Genomic DNA, 25,186 nt, shown 5'->3' with positions numbered 1-25,186 from the left:
CCTCAACCCCCCCACCCCTTTCGCAATACTCCATGCCCCCCTGCCTCCGACACTGCCTCAGGAGGCCACACATAATCCTGGTCCATGTGTTGCCATTTCCCTCTTTCACCAACTAGTGACTCCCAGGTGCAATAGTCAACATTTAGGGCCTTCATGTCACACTTGCAAGCATCCTTTGGTGCCCCACAGGTCATCTGACTCCGGGTCCCTCACTTTACAGAGGTCCTTGGGTATGTGACCATCTTCCATCCTGCCCCACACCGTTCTTGTAATTGAATGAACTGCTCGGCCCACTGATCAGTTTCAAACCTTTAATGAACTGCGTATGGGTTTTTATTCAAAACAATGGCTGCAGTTAGTCCACACATATCAAAGCCTTTCTGAAATAAGCTATGATTGAGATGGTTATTTTGTGGGTTCTGCTGTGAATTCCTGTCTGTTTTGGAATGATAAACAGAGGCAAATGTATTCTTAAAGGCTACCATTTCAAATGATTACAAAAAATACTGATTTTCCAAATAAACCACTAATTCCCCTTAAGGCCCACCGCAAACTCACTTTAAATGCAGTTAAGGAATGTGACTAATCCCTCTGCCACATTCTCCTTCATTTCCACACCAAACCTGCCTCAAATAATTACTGCTGTAATATCAGTGCAGTAAAAGCTACTGCAAGATATCCTATAAAGCCATTTAGTGAACTACTACTGAAAGTTAGTGTACCTTGCCTACAAAATGATCTATTTAGTAGTTGGGTTGAGTTAGGACTTCTGCTACTTTTAATTAATTCTGCTCAAAGTACTGCTGTGCACTCTGGGGCTGAAGTTAATGAGCCTGGTGTGCCCGGAATATGGCACCGTTCCCATCCAACACGTCGGTGGCAGGAGCAGGTCCCCCTCAATCACGTGGTGGGGGCAGGAGGCGAGTCAGTGATTAGGGTGACAGATGACTCCGGAGCAGGTGCTGATGCCATATTTAAAAGCCTGCCAGCCCTGCATTCACTCCTGCCTTAGAGTCATTTGCAGCTTTGTGCAGGTTAAAACTCTGTTTGACTGGTTCTTGTACCCTCCCACAACCCCCTCCAAGAGGAGGGCAGAAAATGATGTTAGAGGCAAGATGGGTCAGTGATGCCTCCCTGCAGATTCTCCTCCAGGCTACAAGGAAAAGGTGGGAATTCTCTTTCCCAGCGATGGCAAGAGGAGGTCCTCCTCCCTAAACAAGCAAGCCTGGGTGAAGATCACAGGATCACAGATGAGGTTAGCAGCCGTGGTGTCACCCAACGCACTGGGTCCAATGCAGGAAGAGGGTCATTAACCTCCTGCGTTCTGCCAAGGTGATTGCTCCATACTACCTTTTTTAGGATTGCATGTGACAATGCAGGAGAGTGCAAGACATGGGGAGGGTAGCACTGCAATGGCGATGGCTGAAGGGGCCAGGGTTTCATCTCATCATGACAGATGCATGGCTGTATGGCGGCCACAGGACACCTTCTTTCTTAGCCCGCCCCCCACCTTAACTCCCCTGACAGCATGTAGCAGCATGATATGCATTAGATTCCCCAGTAGGGAATAAGGGGCTGACATTAGCAGAACTGTTATGTAGATCCGTCTGCCATTATCTGCTATCTCCATCCTCTTGCAGGACAAGGGCCCACCATATGCGAATATGGCCACAGCCCTCATTAACAGGCCAATGTGATGAGAGCCCTCTTTAACATATGGTCTCCCATGGTCACTAGCGCGCATTGCAGCTGCTCACAAATGGGAAGTAGACGACAGAGCTCAGACATTGAGGTGAGCCTTTATTTCACTCTGTGAATGGAAATCATAGTGGCTGGAAACGAGTCGGCGAGGTTATGGAGGTAGAAATAGGTGCGAATATGTAGTTTGATGTTCATCTCGGATATATGACACCAAGATTATGAACAGACTAGTTTAGTCTCAGACTGTTGCCAGAGAGAGGGATGGAGTAATTAGTTAGGGAGCAGAGTTTGGAGCCAGGTCCGAAAACAAAGGCTTCAGTCCTCCTAATATGTAATTGGAGGAAATTTTTGCTCATCCAGCACTGGATGATGGATAAGCAGTCTGATAACAGTGAAGGTAATGGTGAAGTAGAGCAGGTATCATCAGCGTCCATGTCAAAATTAATCCCATGCTTTCCGATGATGTCGTCGAGGGACAGCATGTAGGTGAGAAATAGGAAGGGGCCAAGGATAAATTCTTGGGGGACACCAGAGTTAACAGTGTGGGAGTGGGAAGAGAAGTCATTGGAAGTGATACTCTGGCTACAATTAAACAGATAAGAATGGAACCAATCCCATCCAGCTGGACGACAGTGGAGAGGATGGTATGGTCAATGGTATCAAAGGCTGCAGACAGGTCAAGAAGGAGGAGGAAGGATAATTTACCGCATCTTGAATAAAGCCTTGATTATTTCATAAACTCTCCCAATAACATCTTTACCTAAGTAACCATCACCTCAAACTAGCAGTGTAAACAACAGCAATAATTTACACTTGTGTATCACTTTTAACATGAAAATAAATCGCAAGGTGTTTCACATTAAGGGTTCTATTGAGTGAACCCTGTTACTGTATTATTTACAAAATACAACCAAATACAGTATTTATAGTTATTTTGCCTTTTTATAATCCCCCTGTAAACACACAAAATTTAACTTTTTCATACTTTCCACAGCTGAATACAAATGCAGTCTTCATTACTGCATGTCTGATTTGCTGTTTATCTTCTTGAGTCATACCAATTGGAATAACCATGAATACATAAAAGCCTCATGTATAAAATATCAAAATATGTTCTTTATTTATTTTGTATCTCCAGAAATATTGTGAATGGGCAGCTAGTGGCTGTAGTGGCAGAGTGAAGCCTTGACTCAGTAGGAGAACACACATCATGGTCAGAAGGTCATGGCCTGAGGCCCACTCCAGAAGCTTGAACACATAAGGGATGAATTTCCACAGGGGTCCTCTCATTCTACTCTTCTGCTGTAACCTTGGTGAAAGAGCTGCAGTTAAATGGTGCAAACAGTTTATATAATTTTTCTGGGATTTCCACAGCCCTTCCATCAAAGGTACAGATCAGAAGTGCCGTTTTTCAGATGAGACATTAAATAAAGGACCTGTCTGCCCTCTCAGGTGGAAGTAGAAGATCCCATGGCACTATTTGAATAAGAGCAGAGGATGACGTGCCCAATATTAATGCCTCAATTAGCATTACTGATACAGGTTATCTGGAAATGTACCTTACAAACATACAAATTAGGAGCAGGAGTAGGCCACTCGGCCCCTCAAGCCTGCTTCACCATTCAACAAGATCATGGCTGATCTGATTGTAACCTCAAATCCACATTCCCGTCTACCCCTGATAACCTTTCACCCCCTTGCTTATCAAGAATCGATCTACCTCTGCCTTAAAAATATTCTAAGACTTTGCTTCCACCACCTTTTGAGGAAGAGAGTTTCAAAAACTCACGACCTACTGAGAAAAAAAATTCTCCTCATCTCTGTCTTAAATGGGCGACCCCTTGTTTTTAAGCAGTGACTCCTAGTTCTAGATTGTCCCGCACGAGGAAACATCCTTTCCACATCCACCCTATCAAGACCCCTCAGGATCTTGTATGTTTCAATCAAGTCACCTCCTACTCTTCTGAACTCCAGTGGATACAAGCCTAGCCTGTCCAACATTTCCTCAGATGACAACCTGCCCATTCCACATATTAGTCTAGTAAACCTTCTCTGAACTGCTTGCAACGCATTTACGTGCTTCCTTAACTAAGGAGACCAATACTGTACACAGTACTCCAGATGTAGTCTCATCAATGCCCTGTATAATTGAACATAACCTCCTTACTTTTTTATTCAGTTCCCCTCACAATAAACAATAGGCAGCGCAGTGGTTAGCACTGCAGCCTCACAGCTCCAGTGACCTGGGTTCAGTTCTCGGTACTGCCTGTGTGGAGTTTGCAAGTTCTCCCTGTGACTGTGTGGGTTTTCACCGGGTGCTCTGGTTTCCTCCCACAGCCAAAGACTTGCAGGTTGATAGGTAAATTGGCCATTGTAAATTGCCCCTAGTGTAGGTAGGAGAATGGTGGGGATGTGGTAGGGAATATGGGATTAATGTAGGATTAGTATAAATGGGTGGTTGTTGGTCGGCACAGACTCGGTGGGCCGAAGGGCCTGTTTCAGTGCTGTATCTCTAAAATAAAAAAAAGCACTCTATTTGCTTTCTTAATTGTGTGCTGTACCTGCATGCTAATCTTTTGTGATTCATGTACTAGGACACCCAGATCCCTCTGCATCTCAGAGCTCTGCAATCTCTCACCATTTAGATAATATGCTTCTTTTTTATTCTTCCTGCCAAAATGGACAATTTCACATTTTCCCACATTATACTGCATCTGCCAGATTTTTGCCCACTCACTTAACCTATCTATATCCCTTTGTAGCCTCCTTATGTTCTCTTCACAACTTATTTTCCTACCTATCTTTGCATCATCAACAAATTTAGCAACATACCTTCAGTCCCTTCATCCAAGTCAGTTATATAAATTGTAAAAGGTTGAGGCCCCAGCATTGATCCCTGTGGCACACCATTCATCACATCTTGCCAACCAGAAAATGACCCATTTATGCCTACTCTCTGTTTTCTGTTAGCTAGCCAATCGTCTGTCAATGCCAATATATCACCTCCTAAAACATGAGCTTTTATTTTCTACAATAGCCTTTGATGTGGCACCTTATCAAATGCTTTATGGAAATTTAAGTACAGTACATCCACCAGTTCCCGTTTCTCCACAGCACGTTACTTCTTCAAAGAACTCCAATCAATTGGTTAAACCTGATTTCCCTTTCACAAAACCATGTTGACTCTGCCTGATTACCTTGAATTTTTCTAAGTGCCCTGCTCTAACATCTTTAATAATAGCTCCTAACATTTTCCCTATGACAGATGTTAAACTAACTTGCCTGTAGTTTCCTGTTTTCTGTCTCCTCCCTTTTTGAATAAAGGAGTTACATTCTCTACTTTCCAATCTATTGGAATCTTCCCTGAATCTCAGGTATTTTGGAAAATTAAAACTAGCGCATCAACTATCTCACTAGCCACTTCTTTTAAAATCCTAGGATGAAGTTCATCAGGACCTGGGGACTTGTCAGCCCTCAGCTCCATCAATTTGCTCAGTACCACTTCCCTGGTGATTGTAATTTTCTTGAGTTCCTCCCTCCCTTGCATTTCTTGATTTACAGCTATTTCTGGAATGTTACTTGTATACTGTATAGTGCAGACTGATGCAAAATACCTGTTCAATTCATCTGCCATCTCCATATTTTCCCTTATTAATTCCCCACACTCACTTTCTATAGGACCAATCCTCATTTAACGCTTTTTAAAATATCTATAGAAACTCTTTTTTTATATATTTCTAGCTAGCTTTCTCTCGTACTCTAATTTTTCCCTCCTTCTCAATCTTTTAGTAATTTTTTGCTGATTTTTGTATTCTGCCCAATTTTCTGACCTGCCACCCACCTATGGGCAAGTATATGCGTTTTCTTTAATTTTGATCTTATTTTTTAACTTTTTCGTTAACCACAGATGGTGGGTCCTCCCTTTGGAATTTTTTTTCCCCGTTGGAATGTATCTATTCTGTGTATTCTGAAATAGCCCCTTAAATGTCTGCCACTGCATCTCTATTAAGCTATCCCTTAACCTACTTTGGAAGTTCACTTTAGCTAGCTTTGCTTTCATGCTCTCATAATTGTCCTTATGTAAGTTTGAAATACTCATCTTAGACCCACTCTTCTCTCTCTCAAACTGAATGTAAAATTCAATCATATTATGATCTCTGCTGCCTAGGGGTGCATTCACTATGAGGTAATTAATCAATCCTATCTCATTGCACAAGACCATGTCTAGTATAGCCTTATTACTGTTTGTGGGACCTCTTGTGTGCAAATTTAGCAGATGTTTCTCCCCACGTAACAACAGCAAGTAAACTTCAACAATGCTTCACTGGCTATGAAACGCTTCAAATATTCTGAGTTAATAAAAAATGCTGTATTTAGCACTTTGTCGGCTGATCTTTGGTTCTTGGACAAGGGATTAGATAAAATACTTTAACTACGATGGAGCCGTCATTGTCCAGTTTGTGTGTTTTTTCCAGATGAGCTCTTCTGGAATCATCTAATCATAACATGATTACAGCACAGAAGGAGACCATTCAGCCTGTCGAGCCCATGCCGGCACTCTGCAAGAGCAAATTAGCTAGTCCCTGCTCCCCTGTAGCCCTGCAAAGTTTTTTTTCCTTCAGATGCTAATCTAATTCCCTTTTGATTGAATCTGCCTCCACCACTCTTTCAGGCAGTGCTTTCCAGATTGTAACCACTTGCTACATAAAAAAAAAACTATGTTCATATCACCTTTGGTTCTTTTGCCAATCACTTTTAAATCATTGTCCTCTAGTATTGTACCAAATTGTATCAATTCAACCTCCCTCCAGAAAAGGTGAAATAACGGGCTGGATTTTACTCTAGGCAGATGGGAATTCGCCGCCGACGCAAAAGTCCCCAGGCTTTAATTGTTCCGAGGCGGGACTTCCACCCACTTGAGGGAGGAGGTTCTTCCTCAGTAAGCTGCCAGCAGCACCACCGAGAGCGGTGGCTACTACTGGGACTGCAGCCCAGCCGATGCCATGGACCCAAGAGAGTGGGTAAGTTGGGCATGCCTCACTAGGGGGATCGGTCGTACCCTGGTGAGGCTAGGGTGGTCGTTTGGGGGGAGGGGGGGCGTCTTGGGTCCCGGGGCTGGGTTGGGAGGCAGGGGTGGCCCTTAATTGGGCACCCTGTGCCCGACTGTCATACCCCCGCCTGGGGCGTGGAAAGGCTGGCAGCTTTCGCTGGTCAACCTTTCACGCCCCCAGCATGTCGGCTTGCCACGGGTAAAATACCCGTGGTGGTGGGCGGGCGAGGTCCCTTAAGTGGCCACTTAAGAACCTTGATTGGCCTCGGGCAGGCGAGCCGTTTCCTCCCCCAGCCTGACTGCTGTAAAGTTCACCGAAGGCGGGAGCGGGGCGGGTAGGCCTCCCGGAGCCTCCCACTCAATTTTACGCCGCCCCCCCTCCATGCCATTATCCGACCCGTTGGAGCAGCGTAAAATTCAGTCCAATGTCATTGGTCCAATCCTACATCTAAAATTTAACTCCTGTCAGTTTGTGCCCTTGGTGATGGTACAGAAAAATCTGCAGCTGCCAAAAGAAAAATATAGCAGTAGTGGTGATCTGTAAAGTGGAGTAATGCAGTGTGTTAATGTCGCATTTTATTTAAATTTTAAGAATGCTGATTAGTAGTGGTAATACTACTGTCAAAATATAGCATTCACCTGAAAAGAACACTGATGTTGGAATTTTGCTTTGGCTACTGGAATAATCATTGTAAAGCAGTAATGATCTCAACATTTAGAATCCTTTTAGATTTTTATTTTCCCCTTTATTTTCAGATGGAGACTAAAATGAAAGAAGAAATTATCACTGATGCAATTGTTGCTCAGCTGTATGTGATTCGTGTTAAAGCAAAAGATTCTTTTGACAATGGGAAGTGGAGTGATTGGAGTTCTGAAGTTCTTGCCACTGCATGGAGTGGTAAGCATAATCTATACACAGAGCTACAAAAACACATGAAACCTTTTTATGTTGCAGAATCACCAAGTAGAAATGGTTTTGGTTTTGTAATATGCTGGGGCTGCTGGTTCGGTTGAACCTGCTCCATTTACAAGCGGGATCAATTCCACAGCACCAGCAGCAACTGACAATATTGTGCGTGCAGAGGACACCGATTTAAAAGTGATTGGCAAAAGAACCAAAGGTGATATAAAGATAGATTTTTTGTTTGAGAGTCACATATCATGACTTTCTGAGGGAAAGGGGGGAAAAAAACTGACAAAAGTGATGTGGTATTGAAAGGTATTTAGAAATGCTACTAATAAATCTCATTAAGGAGGGTCCTCATTCCTATATAATGCATCTGACCTTCAGACACAGGAAGCTGCCCCTTGGGATCTAATCAGTTTTCAATTTTTTGCAATTCAACTATTTTCTGAAAGATTATTCCAAAAGAAAGTCAGCCATTTGCAAACAGCAAGGGATAAATATTGGCCAGGACATCGGAAGAACTCTTCTGCGCTTATTTGAGCCAGCTGCTTCATCGGTTGAAAGCAGGAAAGACTGGAGTAGAATTCAATTTTCTCTCTCATTCTGCATTTCAGTAGCCAATTATGAAATGACATTAAAGCTTTGAACAACTCATCTGCCTGACTTCCAGCTGTGGAACAGTCCTTAACGTAGGGCTGAATTTAGAAAGGCAGTTTGGAATGGGAATGGAGGCATGGGGAGCCAGATAGCGTTGGCCACGTCCAGCTGGAAATCCAACATCGTAATCTTATTTCCGGATTTAGTTAGTGGCAGGAAAGCATCAAAAAGGCATCACCGCCCTGACATGGTGGGAATGCAATTTAAATTGCTGAATATATAGTTACAATACAGTAGCATGTAATTGTAAACAATTCAATAAGGGCTTGGAATTAAGTGGACGACCGGTGCCCTCACGTGCCTTCCGACACCCGACAATTGAAAGCTGGCAGCACCGAGGCGAGACTTCAGTGCCGCAATGGGTAGGCAGGCATGACCAGCGCTGCATAGGATAAGGTGGGGGAGCAGAGGCCATTGTCGCCCTACAGTGCTTTGCGCTCTGCGTGGGTGAGCTGGGCCTCGGGCGGGAGGACCGGGTGAGCTGGGCCTCGGGCGGGAGGACCGGGTGAGCTGGGCCTCGGGCGGGAGGACCGGGTGAGCTGGGCTTCGGGCGGGAGGACCGGGTGAGCTGGGCCTCGGGCGGGAGGACCGGGTGAGCTGGGCCTCGGGCGGGAGGACCGGGTGAGCTCGGCCTCGGGCGGGAGGACCGGGTGAGCTGGGCCTCGGGCGGGAGGACCGGGTGAGCTGGGCCTCGGGCTGGAGGACCTGGTGAGCTGGGCCTCGGGCGGGAGGACCGGGTGAGCTGGGCCTCGGGCGGGAGGACCGGGTGAGCTGGGCCTCGGGCGAGAGGACCGGGTGAGCTGGGCCTCGGGCGAGAGGACCGGGTGAGCTGGGCCTCGGGCGAGAGGACCGGGTGAGCTGGGCCTCGGGCGGGAGGACCGGGTGAGCTGGGCTTCGGGCGGGAGGACCGGGTGAGCTGGGCTTCAGGCGGGAGGACCGGGTGAGCTGGGCCTCGGGCGGGAGGACCGGGTGAGCTGGGCCTCGGGCGGGAGGACCGGGTGAGCTGGGCCTCGGGCGAGAGGACCGGGTGAGCTGGGCCTCGGGCGAGAGGACCGGGTGAGCTGGGCCTCGGGCGGGAGGACCGGGTGAGCTGGGCCTCGGGCGGGAGGACCGGGTGAGCTGGGCCTCGGGCGTGAGGACAGGGTGAGCTCTGTCTCAGGCGGGAGGACCGGGTGAGCTTGATTTTGGGTGGTCTGAAAGCTGGGGGCTTGGTTTTGGATGGCTGTATTGGGTGGTCAAACTGTTGTGTGAGATGGTTGGGTGCCATACTGCTGGATGAAAGGGTCGGCAATCAGTAACAGTGGGCACTAAGGACCATCAGGAAGTCTCCTGGGAGAAATAGCAAAGGCACAGTTGCCAAGGCCCTCTAAGGGTGGTCTTTAGCTGTGTCCCCACTCAGGTAGGCAGTGAGGGCTAGCAGGCCTGTCAAGAGGCCTGGCACCCTGGCATGTTGCTGGGTGCACGCCTCCAGACAGTTGATCTGCTTCCTGTTGCATCAGGAAACTGTGGAGGGTAACTGAAAAATTCCAGTCGCCCTCCTAAACTTACCTTTTACAAAGCTGTTAATGAGCCTAATTGCCTCACTGCCTCATGGGGACAGGCACCCTTAGCCGGCCCCAAACTCGTCTCCCCCAAAATGGCTAGCACCAGGAATGGTGTCCTGCAAGTGACATGCCAGCTGGTGCCAGTATTTTCGGTGCACCCCTACACCAAGGCACCCCACCCCACCTCCCTTCCTGCCTTCGTGCCCACCTTCAGAAGGCCCTGAAAATTCAGCCCAATCTTGCAGTAGTAATATTGAGGCCATTTTCTACCCAAGCTAAAAGCATACAATATGCAAAGCTGCAGCATAAGAAGACCTTTGAGGTGTGAAACTCTCTCTTGTGTAGTTTGTTTTGGAAATTAATTAATTTATTAATATTTATGTATTCCAGAAACTACAACGGAAGGCATCCAAACTACAGTCACCACATTGATGACGGACATTGCACATGCACACAGTCAATCAACAGAGGCTACCTTTTCTCCAACTTCAGTACTCTCAAGTAAGATCAGAGGCTAATGTTACTTTTGGTACTGTGTCAAGGATTAGTGTGCAATGTCAAAAGCCATCCTGTAATGGAGCTTAGCTGTAGATGTAGCTTGCAAGTCAGAGTGGAAAATACTGCATGTGAATATGTCCATAAATCATATGAGGAAAAATCTGGCATAAACTTTATTTATATTATTAAGCCAGTTTAAAAACTGCACCCAATGAATTCTTCTGTAATGTGTGTGTGTATATACATGTGCACATTCTGTAAGACAGTGTTGCCTTTAAATCAATACAGACAGCTCTCATGCCCAGTTTTTTTGGATTACCCATATCAAATGAGAAAGCAAATGAGGGAGAAATACCTTGCATTGGTTTTTTTTATTCTTTCATGGTATGTGGGCATCACTGGCAAGGCCAGCATTTGTTGTCTATCCCCAATTGACCTTAACAACTGAGTGGCTTGCTAGGCCATTTCAGAGGGCAGTTAAGAGTCAACCACATTGCTGTGGGTCTGGAGTCACATGTAGGCCAGACCAGGTAAGGTTGGCAGATTTCCTTCCCTGAAGGACATTAGAAGATGGGTTTTTATGACAATGATTCATGACACCATTACTGAGACTAGCTTTCAATTCCAGATTTTTATAAATTAATTGAATTTAAATTCCACCAGCTGCTGTGGTGCGATTTGAACCAGTGTCCCAGGGCATTAGGATTAGGCCTGGGCCGCAGGATTACTTGGTCAGTGACATTACCACGACACCCCGTCTCCCCTACCAACACACCAGCATATTAAAAGTACTGATTATTAAATAGAAAAATTAATGGCTGGAATTTTATGCTCCCCCCCCCCCCCCCTTCCCACCCCCGTTCTCATTGCCTTCCTGTCCCCGCTGCAATTTTACGAGTGGAAGGGGAGATAAGAAACGGTCCATCTGCCCCAGGCCAATTGAGGCCCCTAAGTGGCTAATTAATTGCCACTTAAAGGCCTCCTCCCGCCGCTGCTGTTATTTTACCAGTGGCAGCCAGGTACTTCACCTGCGTAGGCTGCCTGCAGGTGGCCCGTGGGGGGCGGGGGTGTGGCTGGGCTCTCCTGATTGATCCCACAGAGGGCCTCCAAAGAGCAGAAGCCGCTTCCAGTAGAGCACCTCTCCCCGCCCTCCTGAATGACCCCCATCCCTCTTGCAAGGGCCCAACCAATTGTCGTCGGTGAGATCCAAAACCGCACTCACCTTTTTGGAAGCCGACGTCCACAGCCCTCTTCTGGCTGTGTGCAGTCCCAGCAATGGCCACTGCTCCCAGTGGCGCTGCTGGGATTGAGGAGTTGCCGGCCTGCTGATTAGCCAGCAGCTCTTGGAGGCGGGACTTCCTGCCTCAGAGGGGCAGAAGCCTTGCCTAGGGCCAATTAAGAGCCTGGGCCATGTAAAATTACAACATGGCTTCCAGCCCCAGCGGAGGCTTTTTGGTTAGTGGTTAGGGCTTTCACCCTGATGTAAAATTCCGGCCAGTAATTCAAACAACGAAGTATACGAACACCAGTTTGCAATGCATAATATACATGTTATCCAACAAACTTTAATACTTTTGTGGTGTGAACAGCAACCACACAACTTGCATTTAGATAGCAGCTTTAACATAGAAAAAGTCCAATAGTATTTCGCAAAAGCATAATCAGACAAAAACTGACTGCAAGCCAAAAAGGATGATGGGAGAGGTGACTAGAAACTTGACCAAAGAGGTTGTTTTTCAGGAGCATATTAAAGAAAATGAGGGCGGTGAAAAATAAGAGAAATTTAGGGAAGGAATTTCAGAAAAAAAGCAAGAACACGTTTTATTAACGGAACTAGTTCAATATGGTTTTTAAGTTGGAGCTGCAGAGGTCCTTTAAAGGTATTTTTGCTTCACTATTTTAATTTTGTTTTAGAAGCTTCTGTTTTAAGAGAACCAGCTCCATGTAGCACTTGATATCAAGGGCTCACTGGGAAGTACAAAGATCCGGGCTGGAATTTTACACCACCCCACTTTACGCAGGCCTTGGGGGGGGAGGTGCGGGAAACTGGCCGCCCGCCCCAGGCTAATCAAGGCCCTTAAGTGGCCACTTAACGGCCTTCACCCACCTCCACGGGTATTTTACCCATGGCAAGCGGGCATCTGGTAGATGTGAAAGAATGTCCAGTAATACCTGGCAGCCTCTCAGCACACTGGGGTGGGGGGGCCGGACAAACGTGCTCCCCCAGGACCCGAGACGCCCCCCAAAACGACCATCTTTGCCTCGCCGGACCGCGACCAATTTGCCTGGCGAGGCAACCCTTACCTTCAGTCCTGGCTCAATGTCCTCGACTGGGCTGCTGGGACTAAGAGCTGCTGGTGGGATGTCCTCCCTTAAGCGGGTGGAAGTCCCGCCTCTGAACAATTAAAAACCTGGGGATCAGTAAAATGCGGGTTGGATTACCAGGCTGGGCAGATGCGGGTTCGCCACCAACTTTTACGTTGGTGGCCAGCTCCCGTCTGCCTGGCGTAAAATCCAGCCCCCAGGGAGCAAAGTCTGACTGAGTCAGACTTGATAGACCAGTGGGTCTTTTTCGACATTTAAAAAAAAGTCCTTTATATGCAAGTCTTAAATTATCTGTATTTTATTTAAAAATAAACTGAATGAAGAAAAAGATTAGCATTTAATGTAACTTCACACTTAAGGAAGGATGTGAAAGCTTTAGAGAGGTTGCAGTAAAGGGCAATTGGGGATGGGCAACAAATGCTGGCCTAGCCAGTGACACCCACATCCCACGAGTGATAGGAAAAACAATTTATGAGAATGATTCCAAGGATGAGAAATTTCAGTTACAAGGTTAGATTGGTGAAGCTGTGGCTGTTCTCTTTAGAGAAGGTTGAGAGGAGATTTGATAGAGGTATTTAAATCATAACGGGTCTGGACAGAGTAGATATGGAAAAACTGTTCCCATTGGCAGAAGGGTCGAGAACCAGAAGACACCAATATAATGTGATTGACAAAAGAAGCAAAGGCGACATGAGGAAAGCTTTTTTACGCAGAGAGTGGTTATGATCTGAAATGCACTGCCTGAGAGTGCGGTGGAGGCAAATTCAGTCATGGCTTTCAAAAGGGAATTGGTAATTATCTGAAGAGAAAAGAGTTGCAGGGCTACGGGGAAAAGGTGGTGGAGTGGGACTAGTTGAGTAGCTCTTACAGAGAGCTGGCATGGAAATGACTGGCCAAATGGCCACCTTCTGTGCTCTAACCATTCTATGATTTTCTTCCTCGCAAACTGAAGAGAAAATAATTTTATAAAGAGGATGAGTTCCAGGTTTCTTCAAAAGCTAATAAAATTAATAGTCATTAATAAAATCTAGCTTTTGAGTTTTTTTGGCATTGTTTTACTTTTTGTGGTTCCATATGGGAGGTGGTGACATAGTGGTTATGTCAATGGACTAGTAATCCAGAGCCCAGGCTAATGCTCTAGGGACATGGGTTCGAGTGCCACTATGGCAGATGGTGAAATTTGAATTCAATTAATAAATCTGAAACCATTGTCGATTATTGTAAAAACCCATCTGGATCACTAATGTCCTTTAGGGAATGAAATCTGCTGTCCTTACCTACATGTGACTCCAGACCCACAGCAATGTGGTTGACTCTTAAAATGACCTCTGAAATGGCCGAGCAAACCACTCAGTTTAAGTGCAATTAGGGATGGGCAACAAATGCTGGCCAAGCCTGTGACACCCACATCCCACAAGCAAATAAAAAAAGTCATATAAACTGATCTGTTTCTATTGCTTTGACCACAGGTTCTGATGTGCTGGATAGAGAAATCGTCATATTGATCTCAATTATCGTCTCAATTGGAATATCCATAGCAGTCGCTACATTAGTGTTATGGTATAAAAAAGTATTTGATTATTTGTTGATCTCATGATTGTATGAGTTTACGTATGATTAAGAATGAGTGTTATGTTCTATTTAAATATTAATTATTTTAAACATTTCAAAACAAATCTCTGCACCCCATGCCCCACAAAAGTAGCCAACAATCATTTACTATTTCCAGCTGTGTTAGAACCAAAACATAAAGGAATATAGGGTGATGAATAAAAAGAATACATATTAAAGATTTATGTGTGATCCTAATCATAACTTGAGTAACGAGTAGGTTATTCGGTCATTCTGCTTAGGAGTATTAATTGTATGCCAAGATTCTTCTTAAAATATCCTCCATATAATAAAAATCTTTAGTATACTGATTAATGAATCACTTTAATTAGTTGCCTGAATGTGAAGCAGATGGCACTGTAATTGTTGAGACAATAACCTACCATATGTATTGTCTTCCCAGGATCAGAAGGAAAAAACGAGAGTCAGATAAGAATGACATTCTTACCAAAAAAGCACTGCACTTTTGTTAGTGTGGTATGTATCCAGCTGGTACAATTCAATTCTTTACCTTTTTGCAATCCTCATTTTTGGCAATCAGAGAAATCTGGAATAAGTAGAAGGTATTCGTAAATGGGGCCATTTAAATTCATTATTTACAAACAAGCATATGGTGTTTAACACAGTTCCCTGGGCTGTGTTTGAAGTAAAGTGTTGTATGACTGTAGTACCAGTCGCATAATGCTGAAATCCCAGCCCTATCTGCATACTGTTGTTTCACATATGCTATATTGCTGCAACACTGTAGGCTAAAATTGCTTTTCCACAACGAGGAAGGAAACATCAAAACATCATCGGCTTTTGCATAATTTCAAGGAGTTTGATGCGTTGGTAAATGCCTTATAGCAAGTCACCACCTGCTCCTTCCCCTTCCCCCCCCCCCCCCCCCCCAATCCCAAACTTCAACTGAAGATGGTCCATGGTTTGTGGAAGAATGGTATAAAAATAGAACTTGGTAGATTGTGAGTCATCATCCAGTCACCATGGTTTCTTGCAGGTTGCTTGATTGGCTTTGGGGACGAGAGAGCAATTTCCTAGAGTTTTTTTTTAATTGACCTTAATTGACTTTTTTTGCCTCTCCAAAGAGAGTGCATAACAATGGGGGGTGGGTATGGTGTGCGGCTGTTATGCTGGGACAGGGCAGGTTTAATGGACCGTTTTTCTTGTGTTATATTAAAAATGTTAAAATCTAATTCAGGAGACTATGTAACAAACTAACCTTCCAGTTTTATCATAACTATTGGAGATTTTCTCACTAAAGGTGTTTTCTGTTCACAGCTCAGCATATATATAGTCTTGAGGTAGCCAGCAATCAAATTGAAGGGGAATTCCTGCGACTATATCCTATGGAGAATCTGTTCATTGCAGTACATTTCTTCAGCTAACTGAAAAACATGACGAAGGAATTGGCCTATAAACTGAAGGAAACGTCCGGGTGTTGCCAACTAAATAGTTACTATATTGAATTGATTAATTTTTTTGTCATCATCTACCAGTGCACCGTCCTTTTACTTTACAAAACTGTTTAAATGTGATGGAAGCTGACTTTTTTTTTAGTGTGATTGTTGTATTTCCTGTATATAATCATCCCTTGTCTCTCGTGATTTTCAAGTCACTGACTATTACTCTTTTTCCAAAATGTGGCAATGTTGTCACAGACTTGTGACACAAATTGTTTGATGCAGTTTGGTTCCTGTCGTGAGTTTTGGTTAGTGAGAAGTTGAGAGAAAACATGAAGGATCCAACAAGCTACATTGGCACCAGTAAGGTTTTTTGGACTGCACCAGCGGATATGTTTTGGTCATTTTTGAAGGTGCTACAGAGGACTGCTGCTGGAATGAGTGTGGCAAGCCAGAGGATCTGCATCATATAAGGGTTGCAAAATGACTGCAGTCTGCAGAAAATATGATCACTCTTAATTATAACTGCTCCAGTAATGTGCAATAACATGATACCTTACAAGATTATAGCAACAAACTGGAGTTAAGTGCTGACGAAACGGTGATTATTTGGTGTAGACATCAGAGCCTGTTTTGTTCTTTAGTGCTTATTTTAAAGCACTATCTGCAATTCTTTTTGTGAGAAAATAGGATTTTCCTGATGAGCGATCACTTCTACCTTTAAATCTGTATAATTTTTAGCTTAAACTATTAGTGTTAGGTGTATATAACAGAAGGTAAAACCTGTAAGATGCTGATTTTATACACCACCAGTGTATATTTTTCAGCCTATTGATCTCTTTAGCAGTAAGCAAAACAAAAAATTGTCTCCGTTAAAGAGCCACTGGACAGTTTTTTAAAAATATATTTTTGCACAAATTGTGCTAGAAATCAAATAAATGTTTGCTAAAAGGCAGAAAAATTGTAATGGCACAGCTTCATGGTTCAAATGGCATCTGCTTTCTTTCTAATGTTGAAATGGCAATTATATATTCAGGAAAATAGATTGCAAGCTCTCTGCACATACTTGTCAATTGAATGCAATTTGAATCTCAGTTGGAAAGACGTGTGGCATTTAAGTGAACAGCTACAGGATGGGTGCCTGTCAGCAATCAACTGAAAAAAATATCTGCATTACACCAAGATGGTTGTGCTTGAGTTGAAAAAGGAAGTGGCACTGAGGTTTCTTATCCAACCATTTAATTGGGTTTCAATGTAGCTATGGGAAGGGGTTTCCATCTGGACATTAAATTAAGTGTTGTATTACATTTAACTCCATTGAAGAGTGTGGCTTTTTACTTGAGCAATGGACCAGCAATACACTTGGAAGACATTGAGGAGGCCATGAGCAATTTGATTTCTCTTACTCATGGAAGCGGAGGGGACGAGAAAAAGAGAGTGAAAAGAATGAATAATATTTTAAAGGTCATTCTGAAGTTACTGACTTTCTTTCTCTATTGGTGAATGGTCATTTATAATTGAACCAAATGTTTACTAAATATTGGAACAGTCACAAATGTAGAGCAACATATCGTCAGAAATTCGCGTGTTTTTTTAAAAATGTGGAGTGGATTGGATGTGTTCTGTTCGTGAAGCCATTCATGGCATAGGTGAATAACCTACAAAAGCCAATGGAGAAAGCACGGTAATTTAGCATTAAGTATTGCTATGAAGCCTGCATTTTAGAATTGATCTAGATCACTTTTATTTAATGGGGCATTATTGTGAAAAGGTTTAGCCAGATATTTATAATCACAGTACATAGTTATACAAATTGCATCATTTTACTTGTTTGTGGCTCTTCTTCCTCAACCCAAAGAACAGTTTGCCAAACCATAATACTTTTTAAGAAGTTATTTTGATAAAATGTATGAATTCAAATATTTTCCAATTTGGTCCTGATTCTATACAAATAGATTCCTCCATCTGCTCCCCGCCAACCTAAAATGCATATTTTAAAATGTAGAAAGTTTGAACAAAATGTCTGAAAAACCACAAACTTTATTCTTTGGTACTATTGATATTCTTTTAATTCCAGCTGTATCATCCCAGTTGAAATGCTGGATAGAAGATATGAATTTAAAATTTGAATATTGCATTGCTGGTGTTTAAATACACCAGAGTGAGTGTGTTTTACTGGAATATGAAAATATTAGAAATCATCAGTGAGTTGATGTGCCCCTAAAATTTTCAGTATTAAATCCCAAAATATGAAATGCTTCATTTATTCTATGTCTGGTTTAATCATATTGATTTTATTTAAAGCTTTTAATTTTTTGAGAAGATGCACACATCATAGAGTTTAGGAATTGTTTTTTGTGACCTAACTGGGTTACAGACAGTTCTGCTGTTAACAGTCTTGTGCACAATGGGACATCTAACCAAAAGGGAGCAGCACAATGTACGCTACATCAGCTGTGAACCGCTAGTTAACAATGAGAAAGAAGCTAGTTGACTCAGCAGATTGCTTTAGTAAAGCCAGTTTGATTGTTCCTAGCAGCCTCTGATCAAAGACATACACCTAAAAGGAGTTATAACCCTGAATGGGAGGAGGTAGTTTAAAACAGTTAACACCAGTCAACTATTGTGGTCTTAGCTTTGGCTGACTTCACTGCAGGGCCCTGGCCATACATTACCAATGCTCAGTGAAATTCTGCAACCAACCAGCCTGTATGCTTCTTCCAGTGGTTAAATCTGTAACAAAACACAAGCACCAAGGGCTAACATTGCCAACTCAAGCTGCCAATGTTCATGTGCCACATAAAGGAAATAAACGGCATGCACTTGCATCGTAGAATTTTACAGCATAGAGGGAGGCCATTTGGCTAGTTGTGCTTCTGCTGATTCTTTAACAGGGTTCTCCATTTAATCTTATTCCTGTCTTTACCCTGAACCCTTTTATAGGCTCAGATTGATATGAACATTGTGTTGAACATTTATTTGTTGATGATTAACAATATTGCTGGAGCTCAGGATAAAATGATTAGTATTTGAAGAATTGTGTTTGCAAGTGCAGGAGATGGTGGTTTGGGCAGTCACTTGGCACGTGGTTTGACCTTTTTAAATGATGGTGTAGCTATGGCACTTCTTGAGAGGTATCTAGAATTAGCAAAAAAAGGTGCATTCAATGACCCTGTAGATTCTGGAAAAGCCAGTTGTTTTGCAAAATTGTGTCGCAGCATCACGTTGCTGCCTTTGGTCAGTGTGCAAGTGATCTAGTTGTTGGCTTTGCTGAATAATGCATTTGCTACTTCCGTGATGCAGTGACCAGTGGACTGATACTGCAGATATCCCCTGCAGTAGCTTGGAATGAGCCAGTAATGTAAAATTGAGGCTGTGCACACTAGAAGTGATAGCTCTATATTTAAGATTGTCTACAAGTCCTGAAGCATATGAAACAAAAACAAGAAATGCTGGAATCACTCAGCAGGTCTGGCAGCATCTGTGGAAAGAGAAGCAGAGTTAACGTTTCGGGTCAGTGACCCTTCTTCGGAACTGAAGCATATGAGTTAGTTGTGACTGCCTCCCAGCTAAGCCTTTGCCTCAGAGGCAGTATTTCTCAGTCGTTGGCTGGCATTTGTGCCAGGGCATACAATTGAGAATGTAGCATAGAAATAGGCAGGAATGGTAGGCTTCTGGTGCTCTTTGACATCTCTGAGTTTGGAGACGGGGAGAGCGTTTTAAATGGGCAGGATGGTGGGGGTGGGTCCCTGATGCATTTCTGCCTACACCCCAATTAAGTCTGTGGCGGGAAGGCCCATGGACGGCCTTCGCCTCCCGCCGCCAATTGAGGCCCTTAAGGGGCAATTAATGCCCAATTAAGGGCCTCTTCCCATCGCCGCTGGTATTAACCCAGCCATGCATTGAGCACAACATACAAATCCGTGTGTGTCATTCCAGCAGCAGGCACTGCCTCCCTGGTGACGCTGCCGAACAAAAGAGCTACCAGCCTCTGATTGGCCGGCAGCTTTCAGCAGGCAGCCATCCTGCCTCCAGGGTTCTGATCCCAGGAAAAGGCCACTCATGGCCTTTAATTGCCTGATTGGTTTGTCATACGGTGGGACTTTCCCAAAGGAGGCAACACAGGTCTATCATGGGTCTCAAGCTGGTGGCTGAGACCCCTGTCGTTTCCACAAAATTCCTCCCAAAATTTATACAATCTATAAAAGTTCATATACCTCTTCTGTCTGAGCCACGAATGTAGTACCTGAGCCACACATTAACCAATATTTCAAACTGCCTTGATTTCTGATATGCAAGCACTTTGTGACCTCTAGTGTCCATTTCATATGAGAGAGATGTCCGAATGTCTTTAATTAGAAACATGGAAAAATAGGAGCAGGAGTAGGCCATTCGGCCCTTCGAGCCTGCACCGCCATTCAGTATGAACATGGCTGATCATCCAAACTCAATACCCTGTTCCTGCTTTCTCCCCATATCCCTTGATCCTTTAACCCTAAGAAATATATCTAATTCTTTCTTCAATATATTTATAGAAACATATTAGGTTTGCAATACGAGACATTACTGCAAAATTTGAGAAAGTTAAAGCCCATTAAAAAAGCAATTCCTGCAGTAAGTTTACATGTGTAACTCCAGGAATTGCTGCTCCCAGTTGTACAAATGCCTCCATGTAAAGCATTACGCTGACAATGGTTCCCAGGCTAAGACTTCTAGCACCAATGGAAGCACCATAATTGGCTAAAGTATCCGGAAGTTAGTTCTGGTAAAGAAAATCAACCACTGTTCTTGCTTCTGATTGCAATCCAGTAACTTGCATTGGAAATTGAAGAAGTATGATTGAATTGTTGTGATGCCTAACAACACCGACTGTTCAGGGTTGCTTGTGAAGAATGGCCTCTTAGGAGTAATATTGAATGGTTGCTTTTGCCCACTGAACCATACACCTGGATCCGTTAATTTAAGAACTTAACTAGTCAAAGGGTAACACTATCTTGCAATAATTCAGGCAAAGTAATACAGATGTAAACATTTAGGGGTAAATGTGCATGGGAATACCACCACTGCAAGTTGTTACTCCATGTTACACACCATCCTGACTTGGAACTATATCACCGTTCCTTCACTGTCGCTGGGTTAAAATCGTGGAATTCCCTTCCTTACAGCACTGTGGATCTACCTATGCCACATGGACTGCAGCAGTTCAAGAAGGCAGCTCACCGCCAGCGACACCCACATTACATGAACGAATATTTAAAAAAATAGAGCTCAGTTGCACTGTTTCTTTCTGCGCAATTCGCTCAAAATAGATGTAACCAGCACAAATTAGATTTAATATAAATCAAATTTGTGCAATCTTAGCACTAGTCTAAAAAGCATAGTGCTAGAAACAGGCCCCGCCATAAGACTGGCTATGTCCCCAGGATGTATTAATCATCATTGGGAGTTTACACTAATTGCACTTGTTTGCAGGCTTTTGAGGAAGCTCTAAAAATAAGCTGACTCTTTTGGAGTCATTTTCAATCATTTAAAATCAGGTGGTGGATTGAAATTGTGATTTTTAAAATGGTTATTTTTGTGATAAACCTATTTTCAACTGTATTAATGAAACTGCACTCTTAAATATATCAAGGAATGTGTTTAAAGTGTTTTTAAATTAGTTTATTTTTTTTAAATTGCACTTTAAAATGCTACCCAATTGTGCTGGTTCATGGCAGATTTGCATTTGGTGGCAACTGAGCTTGAGCAGAAACTCAAAGGGGACATAACTTCTCAAACCCCCCAGATCGCCAATTGTGCCTAAAGCGGAAATTCAGTGTTTAAAATGTATTTGAATACTCGGCCGGAAGTTAGAATGCTAGTTGTACAAGCTTGAAGAAGCCAACAAGCTCTTTCCTCATCGTTAACTGTTTTATTAAGTGCCAACTTCAAGAGAAGGGAGAAAATTAGCAAGTACAGAGAAATTTCCAGCTGATGTCATATTGTGGAGTTGGGCTGTTTGGGACTCTATGGTGATGGATCTAGACAATTGAATCTCTTCATGTGGTGAGTGAGGATTTTTTTTTGACATTGTTATAGAGCAAGGAAAGAATTTTGGTGGTGAATGGCACAAGAGGGTGGAGTTTTTCTTCAATGCTCTGAATAATTTTAATGGGCTGTATTTTATAAGCCTGCTGCTGAAATCAGTGGCGGCGGAAAAATGGCGGCCTGCCTGTGCAGGCCGCACACCAAAGAGCCACCACGATTCCAAGCATGGCGGCTCATTTAAATAGCCGGGGTGGGCAGCCCCCCCACCCTATCATGTGGAAGGGGCGGCCTGTCTGTCCCCGACACTGGCGTCAGCTGCCTGTACGCAGGCGCTGACACCATTTTTAAAGGGCTGTTAGCCCTACTGGCATATTTAAATATTTGAAGAAAGATTAAATGAAAATAAATAAATACATCTCTTTGTCCCCTCTCAACCCCCAATAACAATTAAATTAATTATTTGCCCTCCTCCCCCCCCCCCCAAAATACCTTTACCATCTGACTTCCACCCCCACCCGCCAAACTGCACAAACTTTCAACTACAACCCTTCCCACCATCCCCTATACCCATGATGCGCTTCGATTCCCCGGACAGGGATCTGGAAGCACGGGTGTGTTGGCTGCTGGGCCAAAGATCGTAGCGGGAGATCAAGATTAATGTTAAGTACTTGCAAATCTATTAATTTACTTTATTTGTATATGGTGATTGTGCACCCATCGCTGAGTGGTGGTTTGGGGGGGGGGTGGCGGTGGCCACCACGGTGCTCTACCGCTCCCTGGAGGATCAGGCCAGACCCTGCCGCCGTCAAGGTCCGTGGCGGGCCTCATCTGGGGCCGTCTTCGTGCCCCCCACCCCCCCAATCACTGATCCCGACGTCATGGGCTCCTTAAAATCCAGCCCAATGTGCTTTTTATGAAGGGAAGGCAGATGATTGATGATTTCTCCCTCCTAGTTGGACAAATTGATTGTCATTTACTAAAAGAATTGTCAAAAATCATTGTCATGTGATACCCACTCATGTAGATTTAGTATGTCGTGTGAAACAACAGGCTTTAGCCCCTGAAAATGACACGGAAACTTTGGCAGAAAGTAACAGCTGTTTATAGTACCGTTTCACTTCATAGAATAACTTTTTCTGCAATGTTTTTAAAGAATTTATATCAAACAGTGTAAATTGTTCCATGTGTAATTATTTCATTTGGGAGACTGTGAAATAATCTTGGTCCTTATTTAGTGCAGGTAGTACAGTCTTTAACAATTCATCACCAGGTTTGGCTGTCAAGTGGATCAGCACTTGTTTGTGGTAGTTTTGAAGATGGCCCTGCTATTGTGACTTGTATAGGAGAAAGTGTAGTTGTTTTTGAGGTGTGGGGGAAAATATATTCCAGTACTGGAGATTTGAACTCTGAGAAACTACAGCTTAGTATAGAGAAGGTACAGTAATAATGCTGAATTTAGATTTTGCAGTACTCTATTATGAAGGGAAGAAAATACTTCAATTTAAAATCAAAAAATGTAACAAATTATAATTCCATTTTATTCAGAGAAAAGTTCAATCTAACCTGCTTGTGAGAAAGTCTAAATTTGGGGCTGCATTTTACATTTGGCGGTGGACGTAAACAATGGTGGTCCACCCACATGGCCCACATGGCGCGGAGCCGCCACAATATTAAATGCAGTGGCTCATTCAAATAGCTGGAGTGGACTGCACCTCCTCCCCCCGATGATGTGGAGGGGGCGGGCGGACTATCCCTGGCAATGGCATCATGGTGTCAGCAGTCTTTACGCAGGCGCTGATGCCATTTTTAAAGGGCTTCAAGCCCTTCCATTTAATTTTAATATTTAAAGATATAGTGAATTGAAATTGTTTTGAAAAAAATTAAATATGTTTCCAGCCCCTCTCTCACCCCGCAATAACCACAGAATTCATTCCTTGCCCTCTTCCCCCCCCCCCCACTTACCTTGTTCACCTAACCTTCCCTCCCCCCACACCCCCCGTCCCAGCTCATAATGTTTTAACTTGACCCCTTCCCACCATCCCCGACACCAATCAGATTACTTTGACCCTGCCCCCCCCCTCCCCCACCGGACTGAAAACGTACCTGCTCCCCCCTCCCCACCAGTGTTCCGCCTCAGATCTCGAAGGCACGGGAGTGCCAGCCATCAGCACCAATATCGCATCGGGATGAACTGCAGGAGCGGGTCATTAATTGGACCAGGCCTTCCCGGCGTAGAGATCCATAGTGGGCCTCTCCTGGAGGCATTTTCCAGCAACCCCCCCCCCCCCCCCCCCCCCCGACTCCCCACCACAACTCCCGACATCGGGGGTCTGTAAAATTCGCCCCTTGGTATTTGACTTGTACATTTGAAAATAAAGGAAAGTTCAATGAGGAGGTGACATGCTGAAGGGGGTCACCTACTCTAGTAATCAGGCTTTCTTTTGTGAGAGAGATCGTCAATGCCGGAAATAGAATGTATGACGTTTTAAATATCTCCAAGCACAAGTATTATTAATGAGTACTCTTCAAATATAAATTGTGACCAGTCAGCACATCTAGGCCACTGCACCAGCATTATTCTACACTGTTTTATCTGTAACATTTTTAATAAGCTATAATCTGTTGGTTTCAGAAAGCTGTCTCCTATACATTAAATGTGATTTTTTTAATGAAAAAAATAATTGTTGCAATTTATTTTCCACATCTATTTTGAGGAAAAGCTTGTCACAAAATTTTCATTACAGGAAATATGACAGATTTAATTTCATTTGCAGTTTATTTTTTATTTAAAATACCAGAAAATATCTTGTTTTTTTTCAATGAATACTCTACTTTTAGTCATTTTGTAATTGGAATATTCATGTATCCACTAGCCTTTTTAAAATGAAAATTGTATTAAAATATCTGACATTAAAACTATTTTTTCTCATCTTGAATTACACTTGGCTTCATCTTAACACATGCAATTTTCATTCCAGTAATTTTAAACATCTTGTTCTGTCTGTGCTTTTGCATCACACATATGTAATTTATATAACCTTGTTTCCATTCTAGAATTCTGGGTGAGATCTTTAGGTTCTGTCAGTGCCATTGGCATTTGATGGGACAATAAATAGTCGACACTATTGGCCAGCAGAATATCCAAAAGCACCTCTGTTATCTCAGTTTTGTGTTCTTGAAAATATTGAGGGGCAAATATTTGATTTATACATGATGTCAAAATGGAAAATAACATTCAGATAGATCTGTGAAGGCTCTGCAACTGATCAAATGAATCATGAATAGAATTTAGAGAATTACAATCAGAGGGGAGGCGGTGGCGTAGTGGTATTGTCACTGGACCAGTAACCGAGAGACCCAGGCCATGAGTTCAAATCCCACCACAGTAGAAGGTGGAATTTATATTAAATTCATAAATCTGGAATTAAAAAGCTAGTCTAATGAAACCATTGTCGATTGTTGTTAA

The 25,186-nt window shown here is 43.5% G+C and overlaps 1 protein-coding gene across 4 annotated transcripts in view; it reads left to right on the top strand.

Moving 5' to 3' along the window:
• The window catches only part of il11ra (interleukin 11 receptor subunit alpha), a 180,783-nt gene extending 156,147 nt beyond the window's left edge, over positions 1-24,636 (top strand). For all 4 annotated transcript variants that reach the window (XM_068031332.1, XM_068031309.1, XM_068031320.1 and 1 more), the window contains 5 exons: positions 7,508-7,649; positions 10,250-10,360; positions 14,152-14,242; positions 14,697-14,770; positions 15,572-24,636. In XM_068031332.1, coding sequence (XP_067887433.1) covers positions 7,508-7,649; positions 10,250-10,360; positions 14,152-14,242; positions 14,697-14,766 — 414 coding nt within the window. In that variant the 3' untranslated portion in view covers positions 14,767-14,770; positions 15,572-24,636. The remainder of the gene's footprint in view (positions 1-7,507; positions 7,650-10,249; positions 10,361-14,151; positions 14,243-14,696; positions 14,771-15,571) is intronic.
• The last annotated feature ends 550 nt before the right edge of the window (positions 24,637-25,186 follow it).

This window comes from Heterodontus francisci, chromosome 1, assembly GCF_036365525.1.
Source record: "Heterodontus francisci isolate sHetFra1 chromosome 1, sHetFra1.hap1, whole genome shotgun sequence".
NCBI classification, from domain to species: Eukaryota; Metazoa; Chordata; class Chondrichthyes; order Heterodontiformes; family Heterodontidae; genus Heterodontus; species Heterodontus francisci.
The sequence above is the reverse complement of the archived record's forward strand: the minus strand, read 5'-3'. Positions and strand labels throughout refer to the sequence as shown.